This window comes from Letharia columbiana (genome assembly GCF_014066305.1).
Source record: "Letharia columbiana isolate WasteWater2 chromosome Unknown Sc0000075_s0, whole genome shotgun sequence".
Classification (NCBI taxonomy): domain Eukaryota; kingdom Fungi; phylum Ascomycota; class Lecanoromycetes; order Lecanorales; family Parmeliaceae; genus Letharia; species Letharia columbiana.
This window is the reverse complement of record NW_023501120.1, coordinates 64,543-92,507: the sequence shown is the minus strand read 5'-3', so window position 1 is coordinate 92,507 and position 27,965 is coordinate 64,543. Positions and strand designations below refer to the sequence as shown.

At 50.0% G+C, this 27,965-nt stretch overlaps 10 protein-coding genes across 10 annotated transcripts; 3 read left to right on the top strand and 7 right to left on the bottom strand.

The window, feature by feature from the left end:
* Nucleotides 1–165: 165 nt before the first annotated feature.
* Nucleotides 166–3,798, bottom strand: HO173_012194 (uncharacterized protein; the record flags this gene model as incomplete). The annotated part of the gene is made up of 4 exons (XM_037314066.1): nucleotides 166–200; nucleotides 252–2,050; nucleotides 2,100–3,627; nucleotides 3,678–3,798. 4 exons carry the CDS (start codon nucleotides 3,796–3,798, stop codon nucleotides 166–168), a joined length of 3,483 nt encoding a protein of 1,160 aa, XP_037159046.1.
* Nucleotides 3,799–4,301: 503 nt separating this feature from the next.
* On the bottom strand, nucleotides 4,302–5,207 carry HO173_012193 (uncharacterized protein; the record flags this gene model as incomplete). The annotated part of the gene is made up of 4 exons (XM_037314065.1): nucleotides 4,302–4,464; nucleotides 4,523–4,713; nucleotides 4,781–5,064; nucleotides 5,141–5,207. 4 exons carry the CDS (start codon nucleotides 5,205–5,207, stop codon nucleotides 4,302–4,304), a joined length of 705 nt encoding a protein of 234 aa, XP_037159045.1.
* A 231-nt stretch (nucleotides 5,208–5,438) lies between these two features.
* On the bottom strand, nucleotides 5,439–7,680 carry HO173_012192 (uncharacterized protein; the record flags this gene model as incomplete). Its single annotated transcript, XM_037314064.1, has 2 exons — nucleotides 5,439–7,381; nucleotides 7,464–7,680. The coding sequence occupies 2 exons, from the start codon at nucleotides 7,678–7,680 to the stop codon at nucleotides 5,439–5,441; spliced, it is 2,160 nt and encodes a 719-aa protein (XP_037159044.1).
* Nucleotides 7,681–8,048: 368 nt separating this feature from the next.
* Nucleotides 8,049–12,719, top strand: HO173_012191 (uncharacterized protein; the record flags this gene model as incomplete). The annotated part of the gene is made up of 6 exons (XM_037314063.1): nucleotides 8,049–8,102; nucleotides 8,156–8,405; nucleotides 8,458–9,918; nucleotides 9,996–10,358; nucleotides 10,417–12,036; nucleotides 12,094–12,719. 6 exons carry the CDS (start codon nucleotides 8,049–8,051, stop codon nucleotides 12,717–12,719), a joined length of 4,374 nt encoding a protein of 1,457 aa, XP_037159043.1.
* Nucleotides 12,720–12,857: 138 nt separating this feature from the next.
* HO173_012190 (uncharacterized protein) lies at nucleotides 12,858–14,958 on the bottom strand (the record flags this gene model as incomplete). The annotated part of the gene is made up of 5 exons (XM_037314062.1): nucleotides 12,858–13,714; nucleotides 13,773–14,064; nucleotides 14,122–14,169; nucleotides 14,226–14,339; nucleotides 14,404–14,958. The coding sequence occupies 5 exons, from the start codon at nucleotides 14,956–14,958 to the stop codon at nucleotides 12,858–12,860; spliced, it is 1,866 nt and encodes a 621-aa protein (XP_037159042.1).
* Nucleotides 14,959–16,176: 1,218 nt separating this feature from the next.
* Nucleotides 16,177–17,388, bottom strand: HO173_012189 (uncharacterized protein; the record flags this gene model as incomplete). The annotated part of the gene is made up of 1 exon (XM_037314061.1): nucleotides 16,177–17,388. The coding sequence occupies one exon, from the start codon at nucleotides 17,386–17,388 to the stop codon at nucleotides 16,177–16,179; it is 1,212 nt and encodes a 403-aa protein (XP_037159041.1).
* Nucleotides 17,389–18,453: 1,065 nt separating this feature from the next.
* On the top strand, nucleotides 18,454–19,914 carry HO173_012188 (uncharacterized protein; the record flags this gene model as incomplete). The annotated part of the gene is made up of 1 exon (XM_037314060.1): nucleotides 18,454–19,914. The coding sequence occupies one exon, from the start codon at nucleotides 18,454–18,456 to the stop codon at nucleotides 19,912–19,914; it is 1,461 nt and encodes a 486-aa protein (XP_037159040.1).
* A 1,002-nt stretch (nucleotides 19,915–20,916) lies between these two features.
* On the bottom strand, nucleotides 20,917–21,660 carry HO173_012187 (uncharacterized protein; the record flags this gene model as incomplete). Its single annotated transcript, XM_037314059.1, has 3 exons — nucleotides 20,917–21,074; nucleotides 21,134–21,388; nucleotides 21,624–21,660. The coding sequence occupies 3 exons, from the start codon at nucleotides 21,658–21,660 to the stop codon at nucleotides 20,917–20,919; spliced, it is 450 nt and encodes a 149-aa protein (XP_037159039.1).
* Nucleotides 21,661–22,175: 515 nt separating this feature from the next.
* Nucleotides 22,176–24,570, bottom strand: HO173_012186 (uncharacterized protein; the record flags this gene model as incomplete). The annotated part of the gene is made up of 7 exons (XM_037314058.1): nucleotides 22,176–22,725; nucleotides 22,786–22,814; nucleotides 22,863–22,949; nucleotides 23,017–23,280; nucleotides 23,342–24,029; nucleotides 24,087–24,192; nucleotides 24,249–24,570. 7 exons carry the CDS (start codon nucleotides 24,568–24,570, stop codon nucleotides 22,176–22,178), a joined length of 2,046 nt encoding a protein of 681 aa, XP_037159038.1.
* A 1,073-nt stretch (nucleotides 24,571–25,643) lies between these two features.
* HO173_012185 (uncharacterized protein) lies at nucleotides 25,644–27,961 on the top strand (the record flags this gene model as incomplete). The annotated part of the gene is made up of 3 exons (XM_037314057.1): nucleotides 25,644–26,057; nucleotides 26,813–27,608; nucleotides 27,795–27,961. 3 exons carry the CDS (start codon nucleotides 25,644–25,646, stop codon nucleotides 27,959–27,961), a joined length of 1,377 nt encoding a protein of 458 aa, XP_037159037.1.
* Between the last annotated feature and the right edge of the window lie 4 nt (nucleotides 27,962–27,965).

The following is a 27,965-nucleotide window of genomic DNA, read 5'->3' as shown; positions in this document are numbered from 1 at the left end:
TCCAGGAAATGTACTGATAGAAGCTCGGGGTGTTAGTTGCAATGAGCTAGTATAACGGTGCCATCATCAACTAGCAAATGAACGATATGGATGATGCAATTTCGCCGGGGCAATATCGAAGGACTAGGTGAAAAGTAGGCCTCGCACCGGTGTTTGTCTGTGGCTTTAGGCTTGAGCGAACCGTCGGGTAAACTTATCATCTAAAACAGAATTTTCTCAGCATGATCCAGAAGCTTTGGATTGGGCCTCACCTTTCGGAGCGCTTGATTTTCTCCTTGTCATCTTTCGGCTGCGACCATTCAGAAAGGGCGACTGAGAGTCTTCGATGATTGGTCCAAGGGTCTTCGCCTGCTTAGGTCCAGCTTTTTGCACCTTACTTGGCCGAACCTGCGAATTTGTATCGTTGAAGCCGGCCGCAACAATGCTACGTTTTCCTTGTCTAGGATCTTTAACGCTGCCCTGTGGCTTGGTTGATTCTCGCGTGATGCTCACTTCTCTATGCGAGCTTGGAGTTTTGGTGTCATGACCATGAGCGGTGACTTGAGTAGGAGAGGCGGCTGTTGAAGATCTGGGCATCGCGTAATTACGCCCAGCTTTGGAATGAGTGCGCGCCTGCGGCTGCGAGTAAGACTTATCCGTGGTCCCAGAGCCGGTATGTGGTGTAGCTTCGCGGAACGATCGTTGCTGTCTTCGCTGCGTCTCAGATACTACCGTTGTATGGGATACCGAGTTCCGGGAGTAATCGTGGTCTTTGGCACGGGAACCGGCTCCAGGAGTAGATGGGAACAGGTGAGATATATCCTCACCAGCTATGGTTTGAGACCCTTCTCGAGCATAGCCGGCAAAAGGGTCATCCAGAATTAACTCGTCAAGGCTTACGAAGGCTGACTTTTCAGATGGCTGTGAGTCCTCTACTATTGGCGGTCGGTTCGCGAAATGCATAGAGGATTTGGGAGTCGCGGGCCGCACGGAAGAGCTTTGACCCATCGAGGCGTGCTGGGAGTCTCGATGCTGAGTATGTATCCTGTGAACCGGTTGCGTACCTCGAATAGAAGGGCTTTGCCCAACAATCCTAGATGAGCTAGGCCTCGTAGCCTGCGTTACTTGAAGTGCCATGATCTCCAGATCCTTGGCCTTTACTTGATCGTTCGCCTTATTCAACATGGCCTGCAAGCCCGAATATTCGTCATTCTTTTCAGAGGTGCGCACGTTGATTTCCTTCAGATGAAGCTGGAGAGCCTTCCTTGTCCCGATAACAGCCTCTTTCTCGCTCCGTGCCTCTTTCAGCAATACTTGCAACTGAGCAGTCTCCTTTTCTGATTTCTCTTTCTCCGCTTTCAGCATACTGACTTGTCTGGTTACGTTCTTCAACTTCTCTTCGGCCGGGGACTTCTCCAATCTCAGCTGCTGGATAGCGTTCATGTGCTCGCTTTGCATATTTGCAATCTGCATGTTCGCTGCCTTTGATAGCTCTTTTCTCAATTGCTCCCCCTTAGCCATAGCTTGGCTCTCGCTCGTTAACTTTTCTTCTCGCACTTTCGTTGTTTCTTTGCACGCAGTCTCGAGTTGTTCTTGGCTAGTAGCCAAAAGTTCAGTCGATTCTCTAGCATCTGTGGAACTTTGCTGAAGTTGACTGGAAAGATCTGCAGCTTCTTTCCTTAAACTGACAATTTCGCTCTGAAGAGTTCTATTTCGAGAGTCAAGCTCCTGGATGTGGAGTAAAGCTTGTGAGGCCTCTGTAGGTTGGCTGTGACCTCTGGCTGCAACGGTCTCTAAAGTCACAATCCTTCGCGACTGCTCTTGGTCTTTGAGTCGAAGAGCTATAACTTCTCGGCGAGCGTCCGCAAGTGAGCTCTCGGTTGCCTGTAACCGTTCTCGAACAGTAGCCCTCACCTCCCGAAGGTCGCTGATTTGTTCTGACAAGGCGTGTTCAGAAAAGATGTTACCGCTTAAGGCCCGAAGTTGATCCTGCACAGCCAGCGCAAGCTGCTTTTGTCCTGTCTCCATCGAGTTAGAACTTTCCTCGCAAGCTTCGACGGAACGAGCAATGCTATCTTTGTGTTAGTATGGTTATGATCGACTAGACGAAAGGCACGTACCCTTCGACAAAGCTGTCCATATTATCATTGAGCTTTCGGAGGTCTTCTGGCTTGACAGTATCCGCATTATGAAGCTTTTGCAAGATTCTGAAGCATTGCTCTAGCATTGGCCCAACCTGGCCATGAGACTCTGACTCTGAATCTTTGTTGGGTGGGACGATAGACTGGGCCTGGTGCAACAGATCGTCGATTTTGCTGGTGATAGTATCGCGATGGCTGGTGAAGATTTCCAATAATCGCCCATGACTGGCAGTGATCTTGGAAATCTGGTCTTCCAGTCGGGTGCTTCTCTCTCGTTCGGCCATAAGCAAACTTTTTTCGCCTCGAAGCTGGGTACTTTGATGTTGTACAGTCTGGGCAAGATTCTCGATTCTATGACGGGCCTCGTCCCCAAGTTGTTGGGATCTGATGCGCTCCTGCTCTGCTGACTTCTGGGCATCCTCCAGCGTATCGTGTAGTTCCTTTCTGGCGAAGAAGACATCCTCATGCTTTTTGTGCAAGTCATCCGCATCCTCTCGAAGCCGCTTGTGATCATTTGTGAGGCCTTTGACATAGTCATTCAGCCGCTTAATCTTGCTTTCCCAGATCGGCTTGTTGGCCTTAAGTCTTGACAATTCGGCAGTCTTCCGAGTCTCACGTTGTACGACCTCCTGTAACTGACCAGAGAGATTAGTGCTCATGTCTCGTAATTCTTGGATTTCAGCCCAATTCTGGTGTTGTGTAGCCCTGAAATCTTCGAGCTCTTGCTGCCCTTGCCTTCGACGATACATGAGTAGCTTTAGAAGATCATCCTCTGTATAAGTTTTCTTGGGCGGCGGAGGACCAACCGTAGCTGGGCCTGTCGTGGTCTTTCTCCGGCGGGATTTGGTGACCTTGGGAGTACCAGCCACTGAGGTCAAAGGATCCTTAGTGGTCTTGGCTGAACGGTTGTGCATGTTCAATGGTGGTTGATGAACGACCTTCACGGTTTCGGCGGGACTGTGATCGGAAGCGAGGGCTATTGTAGTGGGTGTTGCGTTTGGAAAAGGCACTGGAAAAGGATCCTGGAGCACTGGTATATTGTTGGTTCCGGCTAGATTATGACCGGACGCGAGAGCTGTGGTAGCGGGCATTGCGTTTGGAAAAGGCACTGAAAAGAGATCTTGGAGCACTGAAGTATGATCATGCGTAGATGAGAGGCCTCGGTGAGCTTCGACATTGACAGCATTTTGAGCAGCTTGAGTGGTGTCTGGTAGGGGTGGCGACTGATGGGAGCGTGTCTCAGTGAGGATAACGGGGGTTTGCTTCGGTCTTCGGAAGTCGAGTTGTTGAATTGGCTTGGCTTTGGTGAAGGAGAAGCCAGCAGCGGGGTCTTTACCTGAGGAGGCTGGTCGAGTGAGCACCTTTATCGGTGCTTGCTGAGAGGCTTGTTGGGAGGCTTGTGGAGAAGATTGACCTGAGCCTCCTGAAACGATGCCCTCGAGAATAGCTTCATCGGTTTCAGCCTGAAGCCTACTGTTGACATGGCCTTGAGGGCCTATATAAGGGCCTGAAAGGTCAGCTATACAGCGACCGATGCTATTGAGACGAGGTACTTGCCATGTTCAGTGCTTGAGATAAGCTGTGTGGGCCAGTCATGATCGGTAGCTTGCCTCCATTCCTCGTCGTAAGCGTGGTTAGCGTCTAGAGTTCGGGATGGAGGGTCATGGGAGGCAGCCATGCTTGCGACGTACTCCCAAACCCTGAGGCGCAATGGTTAAGACTGTCGAAAATGCAGCAAACCGAGAGTATGGAGATGATATCAGGAGACAAGACCCACATTCATCTGAGGAGCTTAGGAATCTCCGCCAAGCTTTGCCCAGCCTCGCCAAGCCAAGATACGTAGGAGATGGGCCTTTCGTATGAGCTTGGTGCGGGGGGTTGCATGTCACGCGGCCGGTAGAGATATGTGCAAAGAAGAGATTCACCTCACATATTTCAAAAGCAAATACGGCTGAGCCCTGTAGAGATCTCCTGACATAGCTTCGTTCGTATTCAAGAGCAGATGTATGAACCATAAGAAGAGCGCATATACTTCCCAACAGCTGAGACCGCGGACATCAAGCGCTTCCAAGACTCCATCGTTCCAGCGTCGTTACAACGCCAACTCTCGTACAAGCATTTCCATGATGCCAGACCACGTTCCCATGTCTCATCACTGAGCATCGGATACAGGATCTTGCTCTAGGCTGTCTTCTTCCATGTACTCCACACCCCAATCAAGCTGCTCACTGTCCCAGCCAACCCAACGATGCCATCATCAAGATTCGCATAGCCAAGTGCCGCGCTGGGAACGGTAAGATCGCAAAGATCCGAGATGAGCTGGAGGTTTGTGGTGTTGCGCTCCCTGTTGTCGTCGTCAGCCGTCTACCCATAATCCTCAAGGGCACTGGTTGGAGGCTGACTTCATGATCTTCTTACTCTCCACGACACCCTCCCCCTCATTCTTATCGATGCTCTGCTCCCTTTGCCGTAGCTGCCACAAAGTGTAAAGCCCAGCAATGGCATTAAACGACAGCCCAGCAAACCACGCCCTGTAAGCCTCCTGCTGTAATCTCTTCGCGCTCGCCAAAGGCCGGATCCCAGCAGCGTCAAGCTATCGACAGTCATCAGCTCCTGCTTCATCCTATCCCCTCCCACAAAGATGCAAGGTAGGCACTCACATATGTAACAGCATCCAAGCTTAAGTACATCGCGTACCCCAACTGCCTCCCCACGGCACAGTACTTCAGCACTGGATCCATGTTCTTGCTATCGGCCGCCACGGCCGCGGCTTTGAAATGCTCCACATTCTTGCCCAGACGTAGCGCTTTCCGTGTGAGACCGAATTGCTTTTTGATGGCTTCGTAGGGCGCGATAAGCCGGGCAGGGTTGTTGGTGCGGAAGAGATACCATGCGTAGAAGCGGGAAAAGTATTGAAGGGTACGGAGGAGCTTATCACGGCCAACTGTAGAGAGGAGGGTGTTAGCATTGGGCCGACGGCTGAGGTTCAACGCTCCTGAGTAGAAGAATCCGAGACCCACCTGTTGTCGCGACAAAGCGCAGGTAGTGTGCTACCGTGGGGTGGTATACAACCGCGTCTGCTACCATCTTGGAGGATCAAATCGGTGCTTTCATGGGGCAGAGGAGAATCTGTTGTGTGTTTTCGCTGAAGTTCATCGACGGGCAAGGCCATTATGACGGTAGCTTGTGGCCGGACGGGTGGAGACAAAGCGAAATTGGACCTCGGCTCAAATTTTGGCCCATTGCCCAGCATTTGGCATACAATTGTTGCAGCTGTATTTCTGCATTCAATGGGTATCATATTATCGCTATGGTACATCATATTTTTCTAAACACATTCCCACTGGCACTTCTCCTTCCCTTGTCCCGTCTTCTGTCTGTCCCTGTATTCTCTACCTTCTGAGCCTTCATCTTCTTTTCCGGGGCAAACGTGATCTCCCGCTCTCCTACTACCGTACTCGTGTTGGTTTTTGTGGATTTACTCCGCTCAGCTCGTGATCCAAAAGAGCGGTCTCGGCCTTGCTGAGGCTTTTTCGAGGATGTGACTCGCATCTGTGGCTGTTGAGATCGGTGACCGGATCTCTTGTAAGAGACCGAAGAGATTCGTCCACTGTCTTTGGTCTTGGGCGCCTCCTCCTCTTCACTAGAGTCGTCAGAGTCGGATCTAGGTATCTCCGCAGTCGCGTCTTCTTCCACAGCCGTCAGCTTGCGCTCGTTGTCATTGGTAGGCCCAATTGGCGCTGGTTTCGTGCTTGGGTTCAGGGACTGGAACTCTCGCGATCGCTCATCGATGGCAAAGTCTTCGTCTTGGAACAGCTTAGAGAAACGGGGATCTGCCAGTAAGCTGCCGGAGGGCTTCTCTTCCGTACTAGCCGTTGCGGTGGCATCCTCAATCTTGTCATCGTCTCCACCCTTCTCGAGTACCTTGTTCGCTTGCCTTCGTTCTTCTCGATCCGCCCGCTCCATTATCCTCTCTGCAAGTTTCTTGTTGACCTTGGCCGTGACCTTCTTGTTGCCTCTGATCCTGCTCTCCCTCTCCGTATCAATCTTGTCCTTGACTCTTTTGTTTCGCTCTTCTTCCCACACGAATGGATCTGCGATGAGCTTCGCTTCTTCGTAAAGCCGTTGCGCCACAAAGTAGCCATGCATGTAGGGGCGGAGTAGACTGGTGGTCCCTACCAAGTGGGCGAGATTTAGCGACTGGAGCTGCTGCATGGTCAGGAATTTGTAGTTGTCATAAACGTCACCAGCCTTCTGGCTGGTGTACGCGTTAGGATCATTCGGGTCCTCCGCCATCTCCTCAACGAGATTGTCAAGGAACGAGCACCATTTGGGAGCTGGTCCGAGCTGCGGTATCAGGAAACTATGTTGTTGCCGTCCTTCGTTCGCAGTCAAGATCATTCCAGAATCTTTGCACCATGCTACTGAGTTGATATCCACAGCAGGCTCCACAGATGTCCAGGGCGATCCATCTCGTATATCCCAGATTTTGATGATCCTTTTGTCTGCTGAGAGTATCTTGGGTTCAGCGGTCTGTGCCCGAGTTGAGGTTGAGGATACAAGGTAGATGAGCGTTTGTATTGGGTACCCGTAGCCTTGATCTTTCTTCAGTAACGGAGCACGTGAGCGGAGATCGTAAAGATGAATTAATCCTGTGGAAGATCCCGTGGCCATCCCTAATCCAGAGCGGTCAAACTCCAACGCTGTGATCTCCTGCCTTCCATCGATCGGGTTTGCCTCTCTGGGGCTCTGCAAAATGCCAACACGACCTCTTGAGCGAGGGTCCCAAAATTCCACAGTACCCAGTGATGTTCCGAAAGCCAGCAACCCATGCGATTCCCCTGCGATTGCAGCAGTGTTGACGCTTCCCGTGCCAATTCCACCCTGCAGGGCACCACCACCGCTGGATGTGAAGTCGTCACCACCAACCTCGACTTCATATCCTCGCATATACCTTCCCGCTTCCAGATTCAACCTGAAAACTTCCCCATTGCCATTTTCATTGACCCCGACAGCGGGTATCAGTGCTTCCGCAGATCGCTTATCAAACTTGAGATCTCTCCCATATCGTGGCAGCCTGGTGGTATGATGGCATCCAAGTGGGGTGTGAAATTCGAGGGAACGATCTGCCTGCAAGTGTAGAGATTTGGAGTAGTCTGTGGATAGTAGGAGGAAGGTGGTATTGAGAGATATCGTATGGCGAGCGAACGACAGTGACAAATGGGGTAGGTAGTGGGTATGTATCTGCGGCTTATAAGTTCCTGGCAGGCTATCAGTACTTGTTCTCTACATGTGGTACAAGCACGGTACAAAGCAAGCATACAGTATTATCGAAAGACGTACCCGTGCTCATCACCCATTGTCCGTCGTCGCTGACCCTCACACACTGACTGGATTCGTCGAATTCGAAGTCCTGGAGTAGCTCGATGCGACTGGCATACTCGGGATCATTTTTGAGACTCCTTTTTCGTTTTCTGGCCAGCCATTCGGGAAGAGGTCTCGCGGTGGAAGAGCCTGAGATGGTATAAACTGGAACAGCAGAGTGGTTGCTGATTTTCATTGCGGCGGATGCTTCAAAAGATTACCTAGAGCGCACAGAACGTGTACAGTAATATCAAAATTGTTCAGAATCTTTCAATGCAGCATCATGCATGGCAGCGGCTGCACCCGGCGCTACTTTAATTTTCGAGGCTTTTCCGAACCGAAGATCTGCGCAGGGTCGCGGGAGTGGGAGTGGGTCCTCCATTCTTGGAGTCGGAGATCAACATTGCTCGAATGCACGCCATCCTCCCCACCAATCAATCGCATTGTGCAAAGAAAACCTACCTTTCGTAGTCTTCAGAATGTGCCTCATCTGTCCAAGGCGAAGCACTTCTACAACACACAGCTATTCTATGAATTGCTACAAGTCGCAGCGCCGATTGGCACATGAAAGGGGGCATGGACTTCCCTAATGACATAACCACCAACGTCTTCAGGGTTGTGAGTATTCCATAATTCTCTGACACTGCTTTCAACTGCTGACGTTTGTTTAGGGGGACATTAAGGAGATACATTGGGCCGTCTACACCAGGAGGCCCAAGGATGGGTCAGATTTGCAGAATAGTCCATCTAACGAGGATGAAGATGATTTAGCACACCTTCTACAATTAAGGGCATGCACACTGCGCGAGAATGGACGTCACGTTACTCTCGACAAGGATAAAGCTGGCTTGTGGGTCTTCAGCCTGTCCCAAGCTCTAGACGAAGGCACCGCTCAGAGTTTAGGTCTCGATGGCCTCAAATGTAAATCATCTGTGTCTCTATACGAGAAGCGTCCGCTGATTCAATTGAGAAGGTACATCCGCCGGATCCGTGCATTCAGGAGACTTGGTCGCTGCTTCAAGCTCTAACGCGTCAGCTCTACCTTCGATCAAACCAGCGCGCTCCACCCAGTCAGCCGCTGCAGCCATTGGAGAGCTGAACACACAAGCTTTCGGCTCGAACGCTGGTTCAAATACCCAACGGTCGATCAATGAGCCGGGTCATAAGAGAAGGGAAGCATGGGTTTCTAGTCAGGAGCATTCTATCCTCGAAGTCTACTCAAAGTTTATCTCTGCGGTATCTTATTCTCTATCGCGTTCTTTGGGAAATGGAAAAGGATGGATACAAGTCGGGCCCGACGCTTGTATAGACATGCGGACGCTGGAAGATGATCTCTTCGACTGTTCAGAGCTACATTCATGCGTCGCCACGACAACAAAAATATGCTTTGACGTCAAGTGGCTTTCATCCGGAATTCTGTTGATCTCAGTGTTCCAAGTTCAGTTGCCAAGGCATATGAGGATGTCTACAATAATTTCAAAGGACGGAAAGTCCGCAAGCTTGGCTGTCGGAGCGCCTCTACTCCTCTCGCCCTTTGGTATCAGGTGTCAATATCTTGGAACGGAAGACCTCCCAAACAGCGACGTCCAGCGCAAGTCAACTGCGCAAGTAAAGGCTTCGATATTATCGCGTCTAGGACTTGAAGGCATAAGGGATGCGCGAGACGTAATGTGGATCCAGGTGCAGATGGGACGTGAATCAATCAGCTTCGTCGGCCCGCCGGTGTCACTGTGGCCAGCCGATCTTTGCTTATGTGGGGATGTGATGACTACACACAGCGGCGAAGATGGCGAATCTTTCAACATGTGTATCATGGATGGCTCGATTGACCCTTTGGAGGAAGCCGAGTCATGGTTTCTAGGAAAAGCCGCGCGCATGGACTTGTTGCAAGCCAGGGTGCGGGAAGAGAATCAAGGAGCCGAGGAAACGAAAGATGTCGAAGACACGGAAGACGAAGACGCTTTGTCTCCCATCGAACTCCCGATGGATCAAGGCATCACTCCACAAGATGTGAGCGGAATTTATCCCACACCACCGGATGGACTACCGTTAGCACTTCTAGGTTCATCAAATCCTAACGATCTTCAATCCGGTGACTACGATGACGAAGACAAGGAACTGCAGCCAAGCGATGGGGGGCGTGGAGACTATGACGGACAAGGAAACGACGACCTCTTCGAGGACATGGACATTGACATGTTCGCATCTAATGGGCTTACTGAAGCAGACTTCAGTTTTTTCGATGAGCCGGGTATGATGGACGAGGATTTGCGGGAGACAGGTCAAGTAATGACCCTGGACGATACCAACGAGACCACAGACGACACCATGGCATTCCATGAGCAGGGTTTGACAACGACGCCGTACGTAACACGTGACAGCGGGTCAGATCGAAATATTTCCGAAGGTCAAGAAGATGCAATCGGCGAACAAGGTATGACACCCTGTTACCAGACTGCTTGTCCCTCTAGCGCCCATGTGAGTGTTCAGGGCTTAGCTCACCCTCAACAGAAAGCGTTCGGGTGTTACCGATGACCGATAATAATCGGCCCGACAAATACTATGAACAGGCTCTAGAATCTACCGTCAATATTGGAGATATCGACTATGGAGCACTTGGGCAACTGAATCTTCGGCATGGAACAACCCATCAGAACGCCCATGGAAGCCAAAGAGGCTCTTTTGAACATGTGCCGTTTCAAGGATCTACATTCAATTTTGATGACAAGTACAATATGAAGGGCCGATTCGCCTTTGACGTGGATGAGCTACCAACACACCCCAAACGTGGAGATCGCCCCTATCGTGAAAACCATCTTTCCAAAATCAGCTTCTGTCCAGAGAAGTCGCCAACGGAGGATAGTGTGAATACAGGTGAGTTCGCACTCTCCAGTCCATGGAATTGAGCTGTTGCCAACTTTTAACGAAGCAGATGCCGAGGAGAACGACAGTCCAGCCCTGGAAGACGCTGATTTTCACGACGTAATGAATCTTTCTTTGGAATTACAAGCAGAATCATCACGAAAAAGGAAGCGAGAGCAGAATGATGACAACGACCACCCTGTGACGCCATCATCTTCAGTTCATTTAGCAAAGAGCCTGGCAGGCTCACCTCAGAATGAATTAGACCAGCCTATGTTAAGTTTATCGGAGCCAAACGCCTTTGAAGAGACCAAAGATATGGTAGATCTTGACCCTCAAAATCATATACATTCAACCCCATCCTTCACAGGTCAAGGGCAGGCCTTCGTTGGAGTGGCTCAACTGATCGCACACCAAGCAGTATCTGGAATCCTTCAATCCCAGACCGATTGTTTTGGAGAAACAAATCTAGTGGGAGAAAGTGGACCAGACCGATCGCTTCAGAATACCATGACACATTTGTTATCAACATTCTTCCCGGCCAACAAGCGTTGCAGCCTCAAGGAGTACGTCAGTCTTGGCGAGAAGAACTCGGCTAGTGTCTCGAAGGAGCAAGTGATATTGAATCAAAGGAGCCTTAAGCCCACCCACATGGCCGGAGGACTCACCGCCACGGGACAACCTATCTTCAAGCTCGACAGTCCTTACACCCGCGTTCGACGCAACGGTGTGTCAATCGAAATCTCGGCCTCCGCACTCTCATTTTGGGAGGAACTTAGCTTAGGACCGTCTCATGAGACCAAAGACATCGATGTCTTTTGCGTGTGTCCAACAAATAAGTACATTGCAGAAGGGATTATGGCTTTCCTCAACATGATCAAAGGCACCTATCAAAGCTGTAACCTGGGCTCACATGACCTCGGCGCGTCTCTTGCTGACAACAGCAAGCGTGTTCTCACCGTGCCCATGGACGCGAGGAAACCGGACAATTTTCTTCAAAACATCGCTGTCACTTGCGAGGGGCTTGGTGCCAAACTCCCGGAGCTCGGGCTTCAAAGCGGCACAACTGTCATCTACATCATCAACCCTTTCAACGATCAGCAATATCTTCCTGGACTTTGTGACGCCTTGTTACGAGTGCCCAGCGCTTACAGTGCGGCGCTAGAGAAACGGCGGCTCGAAAGGCACAATAACTTGGTAATGCAAATAGTCCCGCTTGACCTAGTATGGAGTCAGGAACGTATGGTCGTACCATCTCCCGCAGTTTACAGAAAGCTTGCGTTCGAAGTATACAACAACTGTGGGTCATCTGAAAGCGACCACAACCGAGAATCGTACTTCATGGGTACACCAGCAATCCGTCTGGCAAAAGCTGTGCCTAAAACAATCGACTTCAAGCTGGGTTCGGAAAGCTCGGCTCTGTTCCTGCAATCAGATAATTGTGTGCACGTGTCTTATACTTGGGATGCCTCCAACGAGTGGCTAGCAGCATGGTGGACAGACAATCTGGGGGTTCTCTCATGGCGTGCCTGCTACTGTCTTGGGAAGAACGAGGAGACACCGTGGAAGCCGTTCTATGAGTCTTTCAAAGAGATCTTGGAGACTTCTTTTGAGATGCTACATCCTCCGAATGCCCCCTGGCGACTCTTCATATGCAAAGATAGCCCAATTGCCAAGATGGAGATTGAGGGTAGATACTCAAACCTCCTTCTCCACCTCTGTGTCGCAGAACTGACGTATTTAATAGTCTGGTTACAGGCACTCGCCGATTCCAGCAGGCCGTCGACCTCCTGCACAATCCTCACTGTCGATGCGCAACCCCTCTTGGCTTTCCCCTCCTCAGACCTCCAGATGAGCTCTCCCGATGTGGGTTCTGGCCCCTTAGCGACACCTGGAGCTACGCCTCATACAAATGCCCCTTCGCCGGACATCTCAGGTCTTGGCTCGACACCGGCAGGAAATCCCGCGCAAGTCGGGACACCGCCAGCCAACGCCGCTTTCGGTGACCACGACTCAGAAGCCAGACTGATTGATGTCACCGACGAGACTTGGGGCGTTGTAATGGATGACACCCTCGATGACTTAAACACTCTTACTTACCAATCTGCATCTATGGCGAGCGGATATCTGGTCAAAAGAGCTGGACCGAGAGATGAGGATGGACTGATACCGCTGGGCGTGAATCTTGTTCATGGGCAGAAGCCGTACAAGGCGGTGCTGAAAGAGGTGCTGGGAATGTACAGGAATCTGGGTACTCTGGCGAGGGTGAGAGGCGTTGTGGATCCGGTGAAGAGTGTGTTGCCGTTGCATGTTGCTGCTGCGAGGAAGGCATGGAAGGCACTTAGTGAGACGATGCGGTATAAGCCTGAGTGAGCAATGATGACTGGAACACTCGGTCAACGAATGGATAACGGGTTGTGAATAACTGGTGCACGCCGTCAATAAGATACATGGGAACGCGCTTCCTCCTATGCCCTTTATCTCCTCTGTGAAATGCACCGCTATGAGTCTCTAAAATCTTCTGCGATCCACTGCGCTGGGTCCAGACCACACCCTGACCACCGTTGGGTCCACCTCATGAAATTTATGGAGTAGGCACCGAGCTCCCCTGGTACATCCTGGCTGATCGTGGCAGATGTGTCCGAAGACGCAGTCCGGTTGACGGCATCGTGAGCCACGTCCACAAGGCAGGTTCTTCACGTTGTTTCCGAGGACCACAATCTCCTCGGGGTTCAGTTTGGGTCCGTGGCGGAACTTGCAGGCCTGTCTAAAGCCCGGATTGAGGGAGACGCAATTGCCCATCAAATGGTAGAAGTGACAGAACCGCCTGGCTTCCATGCGATCTTTCATGCTCTCTGACGTGTCGTAGTCTTCTTCTAAAAGGGGAGGGTCGACGCGCTCGTCGTTGATGTTCAAGAGGACCGTCTGGTTGGAACCCCAGGTTGATTGAGGCTTCGCCGGTCGCGGGAACCGAGTTGGTAGAGGAATGGAGGCGTTGGAAGCGGCTTGCCATTTGGCGAGGGCTTCGTCTTCCCCTGTAATTTCATTCGCGCTGGTCTTCTCGCCCTCTCTCGTGATACCGCCGGAGCCAGACTGTGGTGGGAAATCTTGCATGATATCGAGTTCCTCGGCTAGTCTATCCGTTTCTTTGAAGGGTGTGGACCGGAATACGTGTGGGAATTCCACTGCGCTGAAGGGTAGACCCCCGAAGTATATGTCGTCTTCGTATGACTTCAGCAGAGTGATACTGAAGGCGGTGATAGGGTTGAAGGCATAAGGTTCCAGTGTGACTGCGTAAGCCCTGTTGTGACAGCACCCGAAGATCAAGTGTTTGCATTGAACATTGTTGACGAAGAGGTGGAACATTCCTGCTTCACAGTAAGTGTCTGCTTTCGGATAGTACAAACCAGGGAGAATCAGACGTACCTTCTACCTTCCGCGCTACCTTCCCTGGGTCGTTTCCCACGTCTACAATAGTAAAGAGCGGCCGTGCTTGTGTAAATCCAAGCATAAAGCCTCGTACGTCGCCATTGAGCAGAGGGATGTCGGCACTGACGCAGCGAGCCAATATGCCTTCTATGTCGATGTAGAAGTGTACCATAATCTCCCAATACTTGGCATCCCCAAACTGTTGGAGGTAGTTCGAGACTTCGGTCCACAATCGGTCTGCAGCCTCGGCCCCTCCTATCTTCCCGGATTGGAGGAGATCTTCGTGAATCTGTAGCAACGAGTAAGTAAGTGTATTCAGGCTGTGACAAATAGTGGATATGCTGACTTTGTAACCTTTTCCGTCAATGAGAACGCAGACGTAAGGATTGGTGTCCTAAGAAGACTGACGTTAGGAAAGCTCACAGATGCTGCTCTAATAGAGAGACTTACTAAGGCTTTGCGAATCTCAAACAAGCTCCGCTCAGCTGCTTCCGCCCTTGGGTTACCGCCCGGAACACTCTCTTTCAATGTCCTCTTCAAGTCCAGATTTTCCTGATGGAGTTTCTGTTCGGCAGGATTAACAGGCTTCAAGGCGAGAGAGGAAGTTTGCTGCTGGAAGAAGGCTTACAGTGAGAAGCTCATCTCTTTCCATGTCTTGGCGATGAATTCGGCGTAGGTGTTGAGCAAAGGCATCCAACTCATCTCGTCCATCATGGCTTGGAGCAAGAGATGGCTCAAGATTCGGATAGGGCACTCTGCTGTTGGTGCGGTGCGTCGCGAAGGCATCGTAGTCTTCGTTGTGAAAGGAGGGATCGAGATCGTCTGTGTCGTTCTCAAGAAGCGACTTATCGTTGTAGCTTGCCCCAGTGGTCAGATCCTGATGGTAAGATTCGTAACGGGAAGCTTCATCGCGTCTATGCTCGTCTTCATCATCATCATCGACATCAGCATTGTAATCTGCTTCGTCCTCAACACCTGAGGTAGTGCCTTGTGGGATGCCAGAAGCTTTGTTGTCGAAGAATGGGTCATCGTTGCCCGAAACAGCTGTAGCAGTGGCCGCAGTGCGATCGGGCCTCGCATGCTCCGAGACCGCAGGGCTGCCATTGATGAAATGATACTTGTAACCCTCTTCCGTCGGTGACTCGAGACTCTGGTCTGCGAAATTATCCAACAAATCATCCATCGCGAAAGACGGTGGAATGATGGGATCTTTATGGGGTTAGAAACCTGGAAAGGAGGGTGGAAGAGGGAGCAAAAAGGGAAGGAGCGAAGATGGTTACCGATGTCGCGGATGAGATCGAGCTGAATCTTGATGAATCGATTGACAATTATGGTGAAGAGAAGCGAGCAAGCAACGAATGAGAGCCAAGTTCAACGCCAATTTGACGGAAGACCTGGCATTTCACTACTGTTTTCCCCTGGTATTAGGATGTCGGAGTTTGATGGGTGAGGATCTACGCTGTGCAGTAAATGGGAAGACGTGAAAGAAGTTGGGGGAAACAGATTATCACGAAGGCCGAGCGAATGTCGAATTCAATCGAGGACGGATCATGTAATTATTAGTTCCTTTTCCTTGAGACTCGGAGAATTGAAGTTTTATTCCCTTGTCAAAGTGCCGTATCTCAATGCAAGGCGCCTATGCTTGCCGCTTGCTCGCCAAGACATGGGCACGGATTTGAAGCCTCATAGGAGAGACCCCTCGATTCATCTAGCACCAATCCATTGCAGGGTAGCATGAGACAAACTCCTCCAGCCAAGCTCTTATACTTCTTCTGAGACTTTTGGAAGCTATTACTCGCGCCAGGCGATAGAAACAAGTGTCAAGATATCAGGTCAAGTACAGTGAGTAATGTGTAGATTGCATGAATTATTCCATCTCAGGACTCCCCTGGGCCAGTATTTGTACCCCTCACAAATTAGGTGGTTGTTCCAACAGGTGGCTGGGAGGAGGCTGGGAACCTTATTTTTACAACAAGATCCTCACATCCGAGAGACGCTCTGGATATCGCGTACATGGCAGACCCTCAAGGAAGGTCCGCCAATCATGGTTCGAGGGCCCTGCGACTGAGGAAGGTGATTCTGCTTCTAGATGGCTGTGCAAGGTCAAGTGCAGATGCTGTAGTTGTATTCATAGACATTTGGGAGAGATGCAGTGATATCTCGTCTGACCTCGCTCGGATCCAGCCCGGTATTTGGCTCTCCAATCCTGAGATTTACCTACTACAGAACTTGTACTACTGGGAGTCGATGATTGCAGGACTGCTATGATTGGATGTATTACGTTCTGAGTGAAGGCTGGAACTCTGCTTCTGTGGCGCGTGTTGAAATACCGTTCCCAACTGCTTCCTTGCTTGCTTGGTTTTCAAATGGGACCGAGCCAGATGCCACACCGACTTTTGATTCAATCATCATCACTATCCGAGGGTTGCACACCCTCTCCTCCATCTTCAGGCTCGTGAGCCTCAAACACCCTGCGTGCAACCTCATTTTCCTCGATTCCTGTGAGCTTCTCCTCCTCCGCGAATGTCTCCCCTCCTTCACCCCCAAGTAGCTTTGCCTCCTCCGCAGGATCCAGATCCCCGGCATTCTTCGCCAAGGTCAACAACATAGATTCGCGCATATACCGGCCCATGGTAGCGAATGGTTTACCGGTCGGTAATTCAGCAGAAAACTTCTCCCAACCTGGCTGACGATCCCTTTTGTTGCGGAGAAGAGTCACAACAAAATGGTAGTACAGGAACCTGGACGCTGGCCGATTATCATTTTTGAATGAGACCTCCTTGCCGTTGAGGTCCTTCAGAGACACTCGGCCCATATCAGTGTGCGTTGCTGCGAGATTTGTGATCTGGATCTTCCACCGTAGGATTGGTGTTTCGCTGGCGTCGACTGGTATGAGAACGAAGTTACCATTGTCGAAGGCTTGCTCAACGGTATGGTGTATGAGCAGACAATTATCCGACGTATCTAGCCTTGATCCAGAACCGCTTCCAAAGATGTAATCAACCAGTTCCGGGCCAAGTGCGTGAGGCGCAATCTGAGCAGCGCGAACGTTCGTCTGGTCGAAGTAATCCTGTGAGATGCAGCACCAGATTTTCCCCATGACTGGCGCGCCTTTCTTTGCTTCATAGACTGTCATCGCAGTCTCCTTCATATGGCTCTGCACTTGGCTGGACCTCCTGCGAGACTCGTTTGGATCCTTGTACAGCGCCAGAAGTGTGTAGATAAATGCGCCTTTAGAATCCGGGCCGAGTCTCAGGACTCTACCTTCTTTCTCTTCCTGCTTTCTCAGCTCTTGATTCTCGACCCATAGATCGCTTCCCAAGCTCACGATCCTCTTATTGGTCTCTCGGTGCTCTTTGCGATAATTGTTATCGTTCGTCTGACTCTGCTTGTGTTCATGATCTAGCCAGGACTTATGCACTCTCTGCTCCTCGACCTGAATTTGTAAATCCTCGATTCTCAGCTTCCTGTAACGAATTGGCTGCTCTTCGAAAGATACTTTGGAGAGCTTGCGTTTCATTTCAGCGCGACTTTCTTTGAGCTGAAGTCGCTGGCTCTCTAAAGCTGGTTTCGATGAGGTATGGAAGGGAATTGATAGAGAAAAGCTTGCCATAACTGCTGAATTGGATATTGGTGGGAGGCGTAGTGAGGGGAATAATGAGTACAGCGGAGACTTTTGACTCTGTATTTGAGATGTATTGACGTGTTTTCCGGTATGCGAGTGAGCTTCCGAATTATTTGAGTGGTAATGTCTTCTTCTGTGTGTTTCGTGGTAGAAGAGTGTGATGAGATGTGAGGTTGCTAAAATAATGGAATATTCGAATTTGGCGAGTGATTAATGCTCGAAATATAGCGGAGGGATTAAGTCTTTTTCAACCGCTTGACACTACGAGAATGATCGAGAGCGCCAAGGATTCACTACCGGTATATATTCTCATGGGAAGGTATCTTTTTGGATATTGTACTAAATACTTCAAAATCGTTTCGAGCGCAATCACAGAGCTTGAAAACAATTCCACCGTCATTGATGCATCCAGTTGGAAAAGACATCGATATGTTGATACTCTACTGTCCACCGATTACCATTCCAGACTGACGGGGAGCGCGACGGCGGCGAGGAAAGAAGGAAATAGAGGGGGAAATACTGGGGATGAAGGAGCGGGGGTTGACCGGTGATGGCAAAGTACTTAAGGGTTTCAGCATTGCAAATCGCAGCCTGCTGAGGTTTGTAGTCGAACTGCGCCAGCAGCACTCAAGGAACATAAGGATACAATGCATAGCTTGAGGCAGTGTCTGTTGGCAAAATGTCCAAAGGAGGAGGTTTGATCTCGGGAGTACTAGTATGGTCACCTGTTCACTCAGAGACGCGGCTGCGTCAATGGCGCTTGCCGGTAAGATTAGTGCCGGTAAACATTCCCGTGATACGTGAATTCCTTCACACTTTCATATGCAGGTTTCACCCACAATGCTATCATGGATTCAAGCTGCAAAGGGTGTCAAGGAAGTCGTTCGTTGAGCTAAAAGCATCAAAGGATCTAGGTAAATTCACCATCTTCCAGTGCTTTTGTGTACGATTGCTTGACGCAAGAACCAGTGTCTCAATTCTATCTTATCTCATCTCAAGGATCAACACAGACTGCATCCCGGAACCCTCAATTGTACCGGAGGGCCGAAGCCCATGATGGCAACCACAAAGACAAAGCAAACCGGGACACCCGAAGACAGCGTGACCAGGCGCAATATCAATCACCTACCATCAGAGCTCCTTCATATGATTTGTGTCTACCTCGAACCCAGAGACATTGCAACGATACGCGTTTTGGATAGAATTATCGCGGAAGTGGGCTTGCAATACCTCGTCTCCCAAATCCACCTCATACCCAAGCCCGACAGCTTCGACAGATTGTTGGCCGTAGCTGAGCATCCGCTTGCTAGCCGTTATGTCAATTCACTATTCTACGAAGCCGACCTCCTAAGGTCATTTCGCCACCCTCAGGAAGACAGGGAGCTCTGGGAAAAGAGCCTCGTTGGACCGAGTCACGCTAGCCCGCTGGAAGAAGTCCAGGATCCGCATTTCGCGTCAGCTTGCGGTCATCTGCCGAAAAGGTACAACCGAGGAACCTCGGCTGTTGTCTTGAGTCATCAACAACATTACACGAAGCGAGAGTTACAACGAGCATACCAGACATATCGAAGCTATCGTGCTGAACAACATCGCCTGAATGAGTCAGCCGCTTACGAAGAAGCCATGGTGAGGGCAATGAAGCGGCTTCCACACCTGACGTCGATTTTGATCTCATGCGAGCGAGGCAACACCAATCACTTTCGCGCAGCTTTCGAAGCCGGACTATGCGAAGACGTGACATCGGACCCCCGCATGGCTGACCAAATCTGTGCATCACAATTGAGCCTTCTCCTTTCGGCCGCCGACAAAGCCGGTTTACAGATCAAGAAACTTGTCTGCGGCTCGTTGGGTCAAATCTTCTTGAGTTGTTCGCTTGAGCGCCTCGACGCCATGCAACGAAGCATTCAATCTCTTCATAATCTACATCTTTTCTTCTCTCATATCCCCGTGGGGTTCGATTCGAACGCCGCGTCCAATCCGCACGGCAGCAGCTCAGCTAGGGCAGATAATATGCAATTCGCGATGTCTGCGCCCAATCTCGAAACCCTTTCCATTCGCTTCGATAAAGACCGCGCCCTCGATCCCCCTGATCTCAAACATCTCGTTTCAGACTTCCATTGGTCGTACTTGGCATCTGCAACTTTCGCCAAGATGAGCACCGGCTCTGAAATCCTAGTTGGCTTCTGTGACCGACATGCCGGTACACTCAAAGACCTTAGCTTGACAGATATCAGCTTATACAGCGGTCGGTGGGCCACGACGTTTTATGAGATGCGTCAAAGGCTGAAGCTCGACAAAATGGCTCTTGCGGGGATTATTCAAAGCGTTGAGGGGGACTATTGGAACTTCGAGATCGGAGACCACACAACTAAGCTGATGATTGAACGCTACATTGCCTATTCTGACGAATCACAAAGAGATCTATCTCTTGGACGGTTCATCATGGATTTTAGACAAGCTCTTGCAAAGCGTTGGGCGCCACATCGGCCGAGTGGGCTGTCCGCTGTCGCTTGAATTAGACCAGGTCTGTCCTGCCTCGCGTAACGGGACTTCAACAGCAATACCGAGACACACTGGTGGGCTCACTCACACTTGATGGCGTCAGCATATCGCTGAACTTGATTCTCCCGGCGTAGCATGATTCTCTGCAGGGTGTGATTCTTGTACAAATATCAGGTGCCCATCTTTTACTGTAAGAACATTGGTTTCAGTACGAGCTCTTGACCTTCCTACGTGGCCTTTTCGCGGTCTGTATCCCAAGAAGCAGGCGCAAAGCATAGCAATCCGTCATTGAGATCGCACGAAGTAACAAATTAAATATGGCCATTTCATTGCAGGAAAGTGACTGCTGCTCTTAATATTCTAGCTTACTCCCACCGCAAGCGGTTCCGATCCCATACATTTCACTCTTTCAGTTGGAATAAGCTCTGTGTACTCTAGGTAAACACTCTCCAGGAAGCTGGAGAAGATCGAGCCTGTACAGTGGATCTTGTCTTCAAATGGCTTTGTCGACATCGAGCATTTCTCCTTGCTTCTACCTCAGACTGACCAGGCGAGTTGGAAAACCAAAAGCTTCCGGAGACTTCGACCTCATCTTTCTCCTAACCAAAGTCACCCATGGAGAAGCCACCTATGGACTCGAGCAACACGCCAATTTTTCACTCAACAGCAATACGACAAACGAGCCTTCTTTCTCAGCCGCATCAACGATGGTGGTGCTGCTCTTGCACTGCGCACTTTCTCCATTACCGTCATACCATTTAATCTTTGCCTTCTCCGTCACATTCGGCACGGCGTTCACCACGGTTCTAGTCGCAAGAAGCAACTGGCTAGTGGGCCCGCAAGCCTTAGCATGACTGATGGCGTCGCATTCGGCGTATTGGCTACAACTGTCATGTTCGGTGTTCACATCCTTATTTTCTTTCTGCAGTGTCTCAGCCGTCCAAGTACAACACCTTTGCGGCGATCAGCGCTCGGGCTATGCTGCATATGCTGGCCAGTGGGTCATGACTGGTGTCATAGGTGTTCTGGTCCAATATGCTTCCCTGCGTTAGAGGTTTGGAAGATAAGGTCCTGCCGTGGTACAGTTTCGTGCTTGCTGAGGCCTGCGTTGTGTTCCGTCCTCTGATCGTGATTGGTGTTATGCTCATCGTTCTCGTCAAGGGTCCCGCGGCCTGTGAGAACTGGCGTCATTTTTAGCGGATTCTGGAAAAGAGAAAGAAGGCAGGTAGACTGGACGTGGCCTGCAGTGCCTGATTCGAGGTTGGGGGATCTGTAGAATGGTCCAGGTCGCGCTTCAACTGTTGCGCCCTTGGATACATTTGCTCGAGGCAGGTCTTAGGAAGAATGGAAGAAACCAAGAAGGTCGAGCTTCGAGTCGAGGTCACCCTAGTACTGAATTTGTCTACAATGTATGAATGTGTATCAACTCCATCATCTTCTCCTTTAGCGAGATCGCCGAAAATGATCGCGAATGCATTGATACGCACTAGTGCAGTATTACTCAAGGTTAGCTTATTTGAGAGCGTACCGTCTTTCCGAGATCCAATACTTGTTGGAACCATCAAAGTGCCCCAGTCCAACGACTAGCATGCTCCGGTCGCGATATCAAAGGCTACAATTCAAAGCCTCAGCCCTAAGCGAACAGCAGCCACAGAGTGAAGGTGGTATACGCAGTCGATCTCTGCTCGAATGTCAAGGGTCTCATTTCTCTCGTAACGCACGGCCATATTCGCCCGTGGCTGTTCCAAAGAAGCGCATGGCGCTTGTGGCTCAACTTATCTTTTCGAGGTCTGGTGTCTTCATGCCGCAAGCCGAGAGCTCTTTGGGCTCGCTGCTAATCAGCCGTATAATATAGGTGGTCCGTCTGTAAGACTGCGGATAATCTGCCCTTCGCAGCATCGAGTGTTCGATATGGCGCTTCTATGATTTGCTTTGTACCGTATCATGGCGAAGTGGTGTGAAGACTGCCATTTTTCTTATCTAAACCTGTAGTGTCTGTGGTACCTGTATCGAGATCCCGATTCTGGATCTTCAAGTTGTGAGTCTGATACACTGCCGTTATGCTACGAGGACGTACGTATGGTGACTGATTACGGATCAGAGACATGAGTGTTGCTATCAATTACCAAGGACATAATAAATTTGAAGTGACTGAGTTGCTACTAGAATATGTAGATGTCTTGAGTAGATATGTGCCCTGTGCCAACCCGCGATTGAGCGACGCCATGGCAAAATTGTGCCAATATGTCAAAGTAGTCTGTAGCCTGATGAACTCACGATGATGAGCTTGTACGGGGTCTCCTAGCTACCCACTCCTCTCGATATGAGTATAGGAACAAAAGAAACAATACCCCCCAAGCAACAAAACCCCACAAAAATCGTTCCCGGTTCATGCTAACCAGGTCAGCTGCTAGACACCCGATTGAGAACGTTACAAACGTCCACCATCTCACTCTTTCCCCCTTGGTGCCTCTAGTACGGAGCGCTCGAACACCCCCAATCAAAATTACAGAAACGTCGCATATGCTGAACAGAATGAGACGGATAACGACGCCCCCCTCAACCTCAGTTAATGAGTAATAGCAAACGATGTACACTACGACCGTGACGGGGAGGGCAAAGCGCCAGAACTTTCTGAATCTGAGGTACGTCTGCAGAAGCCATCGTACGAGGGGACCAGCGATCAGTGGAAGGATTATGGTAGCGAATAACAGCGGCACCGACAGTATCGCAAACCATCGAAGGTCCCATAGAAGTGGAGTCGAGTCGTCTGCACTGCTGTTCGACTGGGTGCTATTTGACTGAGTACTATTTGACTGAGTGCTGTTTGTTTGACTATTATTGGATGGAATGCTGCTTGAACTAGGGATGAGGGGGGCTGACGTCTCGGTAATGTTCATGCCGAGAAATGACTGCTTGAAATCAGTCGACAGCTGTAGCGAATACATAAACTGACTCACGGTGACAAAAGCTAGCGGTATATATACGGCGGCAAGAAATGTCAGTAAAGAAGAGTTGCGTGACTGTAGGCTATTTTGAGATTCGATCTACGGTCAGATTGTCAGCGGACAAACATAGTCTAGCGGTGTCCTGTCTAACATTCCCTGCACTCACCTCTTTTTGCAGGCTATCAATGGCTGTCCCACGAATCGCAAGTTCCTTGAGAATTTCTTCGAAATCGGCTGTCCGAGCGCCCAACGTCTTAATCTCTTTGTCCAGGCTTTGTGGAGGCGGTGCTAGTGATTGGATGGTCTTGATGAAATCTTCAAGTTGCTTAGCGTCTTGCCTCATATCGAGCTCCGCTCGTTTCCTGCAATCATTCATGTGTATCAGATACTGTATTTTTTCAACACGAGGATAGGCACGGCCCTCGAATGTCTATATCTTCATCAGCATATTTGAAACTGGATGCATGATCTTCTTCGTATGTCGAGCATACCAGTCTAGTTATTTCTTTCGAGGTACATTGCAAGAAGTTGACCATGTCTGACAGTATCGTTTCAAGCACCGCCAATATCGATCGTGCCAATTCAGTAACAGACGACCAGGCTTCGGTGGCAACCTGCTGTCGGGCAATACTTTGGTGTCGATTCCGGAAATCACACAAGGAGCGAGTCTCTTTAAAGAGAAGTATCATCCTCAAGTTTTGCGGTGTTTCTGTGTTGACAATATGCAATTTAACGAAGGTGAACGGAGGAGGCTTTCGGTAAGGCTGCCAGATGTAGGTATCTAAGTCACCACTGTATCTTGGAGCTTTCGACTGCCAGTACAAAGTGAATTCGGTGGGCAGAGGGTTCGATGTACCGTCCATGGCATCTGTAGTCTGACTCGGGCTTGAGGCCGCAGAGCCACTTTGGCTGTGGGGAAGAGCGCTCTCTGAAAGCTGGCTTGACTTACTCTCAGACGGTAGTGTCACAGATCCCTCCACTTCTAAAGAGGGGTGCTCGGCTGCTTCTGCAATACCACTTAGCAGATCGGCGGAAATTTCCCAGCTTGGCTCTTGAGAAAGAAGGTATGCCAAAGCCCTACGGGGTACTCCTTTGAGTCGCTCGACGTGCGAAGGCATGAACGTAAGTAGCCGGTAAGGGGCTTCGGCGTTGGTGTGGGCATTCTCCACTGTACATGAGCTGACTCATAAGTCAATCGGGTACAACGACTGACGCATTTGATAAGAAAATACCAACCACATCACGAACATATTTTCCCATTGTACGTTTGACACCATGTGTACCCAGTCCAGCCAGTCGTCTAGTGTTTTGTCATTTGCTGAGAAGTCCCGTCTTTCAATTACTGGACGACTTTATTAGCAGAGACAACCTGGCGAAACCAGCGTTTCAAGGACTGACTTGTACTGGTCCCTGGAGGTAATCGCACAAAGAGGTCGAAGATATTATGAAGCGGAAGCTTGCTTCGACGGCTAATATGTGCGTACTCATTCAAGAAGCGAGTACCGTTTCTATGTTGCTTTGCCGCCGCAGCGAGGGCGGCATCGACCTCGCTACCCCCTTGAAAGTTGCTGGGATTCCGCCGAAGGCTAGCAGGAACCAGATTATACAAAAAGCGATGAGGAGCCTGCGTGTTGGGTTGAGAATGGTCATGAGCAGACCGCTGGGATTCCAGAGTGGGCTGACGACCAGCAAGACGGGTCTGTAATGGTTGCATCTCCATATCACAGATAGACAGTTTATGACAGGAGTTAAAAAAGCTTCGTTACGTGCGACAGTCGATGAAACTTTTCGAGAGAATTCAGTGACGGGAATAAAGTTGAGGATGATGCGATGAGAGGGTGAAAAGGGGGAAGCAGGTATAGGCAGCATGTTGCCCCACACCACCATTGTGGCGAGGCTGTAGGATCGATGATTTGCCGACCATAACAGAAACAGCATGAATACCCGCTGCAATTCGTAATGTTCATAGCCAATCATTTAGCTGATCTCGACAATACGGGCAAATTACATGTTCATACCTCTCACCAAACTTTGGGTGTGAAGTCGTAAGATACCATTCCCCTGGGATATGGAAATGTAAATTACTATTAACATGTAGATATAAATGGCAAGTGTATGTAACTAGATATTTTCTAGTAGGGTAGAGTATATTTAGGCTGGGAGGCGCTATCCTCGGTGCCTCGGTGCACAACATCCTTATCGATAGGGGTCACTCAGAGGCTATTTGGCTACCGGCTTGGCTCGAGTTTTAGGGCTACCTACCCCATCCCGCCCCGAAAGCCCGCCCCGAAGGCCAATTCCTATGCGACGTTAACGCGCCCCACAAGAAAATTATCGCGATTCTGGAGTCCCAATGGCGCCGACGTTAATGAGGGGTCTTTACTCGGATTTAGTTGAATTCTGAAAGTAGACCCTTAGATAGCAATTCTTCGCCACTATGGTAATCACAATATCATACCCCTCTAGATGGTAACTCACAATTGTCTACCCTTTTGGGGTACGGAAAAAAGTGAAATATGGGGTATTGAAATGTAAGAACTCCATACTTTGGGGTATGAAAATGTAATTTGCCCTCGACAATACAAGTGAAGTTTCTGAGTCGAATGGAATAGAATGGCGGAGACCCTCAAAGGGTACCATTATGTGTCCGGTGAAGAACCTTAGGCAGTGAACAATGTCTCACCGAATGTATGTGAGAAGACTAGTCTTGAAAGAAGTACTTCGGTGTAACAGTCTTCGCTTTACTGGATTTGGGCCACGGTGTGGCGGTTTCAGCCTCGCCCTAATCATCAGATGCGCAGTACAAAACTACCTACACCCGTCCCAAACCAAGGCAGATCATGGACACTGGGCCATTATCTCGTCTTGTCTTCAACTACACTGATCATGGACGATGTTGCTGAGTTCTTTTCCCCTGAAGCTTTGCGCCTCCTTGACGAGTCTGGCATCGACCGTGAGACAGTTTTCCAGCCAGACAAGCTCCCAGTCGATCACACGTCGTCCACTGGTCCTGCGCAATGCGAGGCGCAAACGAACCAGAATCCACTCAGTTCCCTCCAAGGTAATCCCGGATGCTCAACACTTCCTCTTGGAATTCTTACCAAACCCAAGCGCAAACGTGCAAAGTTTGACATCATGGCTCATGCGAAAGTTGCGATCGTGCGGGAGAAAGGGGCGTGCTTGAGATGCAGAGCTCTGAAAATACCGGTGGGTTTGCAACCCTCATGGTTGCCCTTCATTAATGATTTCTCCTAGTGTTCTGGATCTTGGCCTTGCAGTTCATGCACTTCTAACAAACTCTCTCGCTACGGTCGAGAGCCTAAACATCAATGGATGGACTGTGTTTCATACTCCCTAAAAGACTTTGACGTCTATGCTCGAGGTACCCTGAGTTTCCCATTCACTGTTGAACATCACTAACGGTACAGTCTTTCCGTGTAGCCAGGAGCAGTACGACAAGATCCTGCGGACCTCTGATACAATTCTCATCGGGAACACAGACCATATATTCGACCAACAAGTCCACTGGGACCTTGAAAGCATCGCCTCGGACTGTGCGGAGTGGGTCCTAGATGAAAGAGCGAAACCAGGTCATATAGCCGCGTCTGGATGTTTTCCTCCACCAAAGCGGAAATACTGCTGTCGACTTTTGTGCCCGGTAACCTCAGCAAAGCGCTTCGAGTCTTAGTTGAGACTTCGTCGATCCTCCGTAACTGGGGGACGGACACCAGCTACTTACACTACAGCTCTTCGGACCTTTGGGATATTCGATCATTCACGGCCTGGAACGTGCTCTGGATTTACAAAGACTGGCAAATGCTTCTGTAGGCGTTCTGAAGGCACTGTTCTTAGTGCTCCTTGGAACCACCATTGCTGTAGGTTACTCGACTTCAGTATCCCATTCAGACGAGGTAAGCCAGTTTATGCATCTTCAGCATCACTGTTACTGACGGCCAAAAAAGCGGCTGGAGTCACCCTGCATCACGGGGAACGCATTCAGTGAAGCTCAGAAAAATCTCCTTCGCAACCTTGCCCACCACATGATCCACATCGCAGGGCGAGCTCAAGTCTTAGACAGCCAGAGAGATAATTGCCATACCCTCGACCACGCTTACTGTCTTTGGAGCAGAAAAGCTGTGTTCGAGTGGGAAATTGTCCCAAATGATAGCCCCAGAGAGCTAGAAGAAGATTTAAGACCTTTCGCCCACTTCTGCTCAGCACACAACACTCAAGGACTCGGCTCCACGGATCTGAGTGGGGAGCCATCACCGCTACTTTCTCAAAAAACTTCGGCTCCCTCTTTGACCTCACTCTCAGAGATCGTTTCTCCCGAGAATATTTTTCGAAGACCAGTACCCCGAGTCACCAACGCCACCGAAAATTCAATGCTTGGTCGATGTTTCTCTTGCAACAACGCACTTGATGTCGAAGGCTCATTTCGACCTCGCCTTTCCCTTTATCTCGATGTTTCAACGGACGAAACTTCGGATGATCTTGGTGATTCTGCACTACAAGGCCAAACGGTTCTCGAACTTCTGGATCTTCAGGCTTCACCAGTCACTTGTTCAACATCTTATCCAGAAGATGGATGGAGTTGGTCGGACCCCCATGACCTCCTGGTAGGCAGCCAGGGCGGAGTCTCCGAACCATCGTCTGAGCCAGGTCTGGATTATTCCCCCACTACTAACTCCTTGAGTATGCCGGGGATCAAGTCTGCTCCAACTCCTTCAGCGCTGAGATCGCCGGATATGACATCATGTAGGATAGTGTCGTGTAATTCATGTCCTTGCAATGTATCTAGTATGTCTACCCTCTTCATTCCTGTACAGACTCAATTGCTTGAACAAGTATTGATCTTAGACTATTGTCACGCAGACACTTTGTCCGGGGAATTTGATTTCGCTCCATCGAAAGATCCTTCCCCCCAACATTGAACCTTACAAGGCCGCCAAAACTCCAACTTCTCCCTTGAACAGAAAGCGGAGAAGACCGCGCAATTCAGAGGACAACTTGGTCCCCGCCCGAACACGACTAGGGGGTTCTTGCATTCGATGCCATCATTGGATGAATGGCACCGATGTATCAGAGTGCTACGACACCCTTGTGTGTGATAGA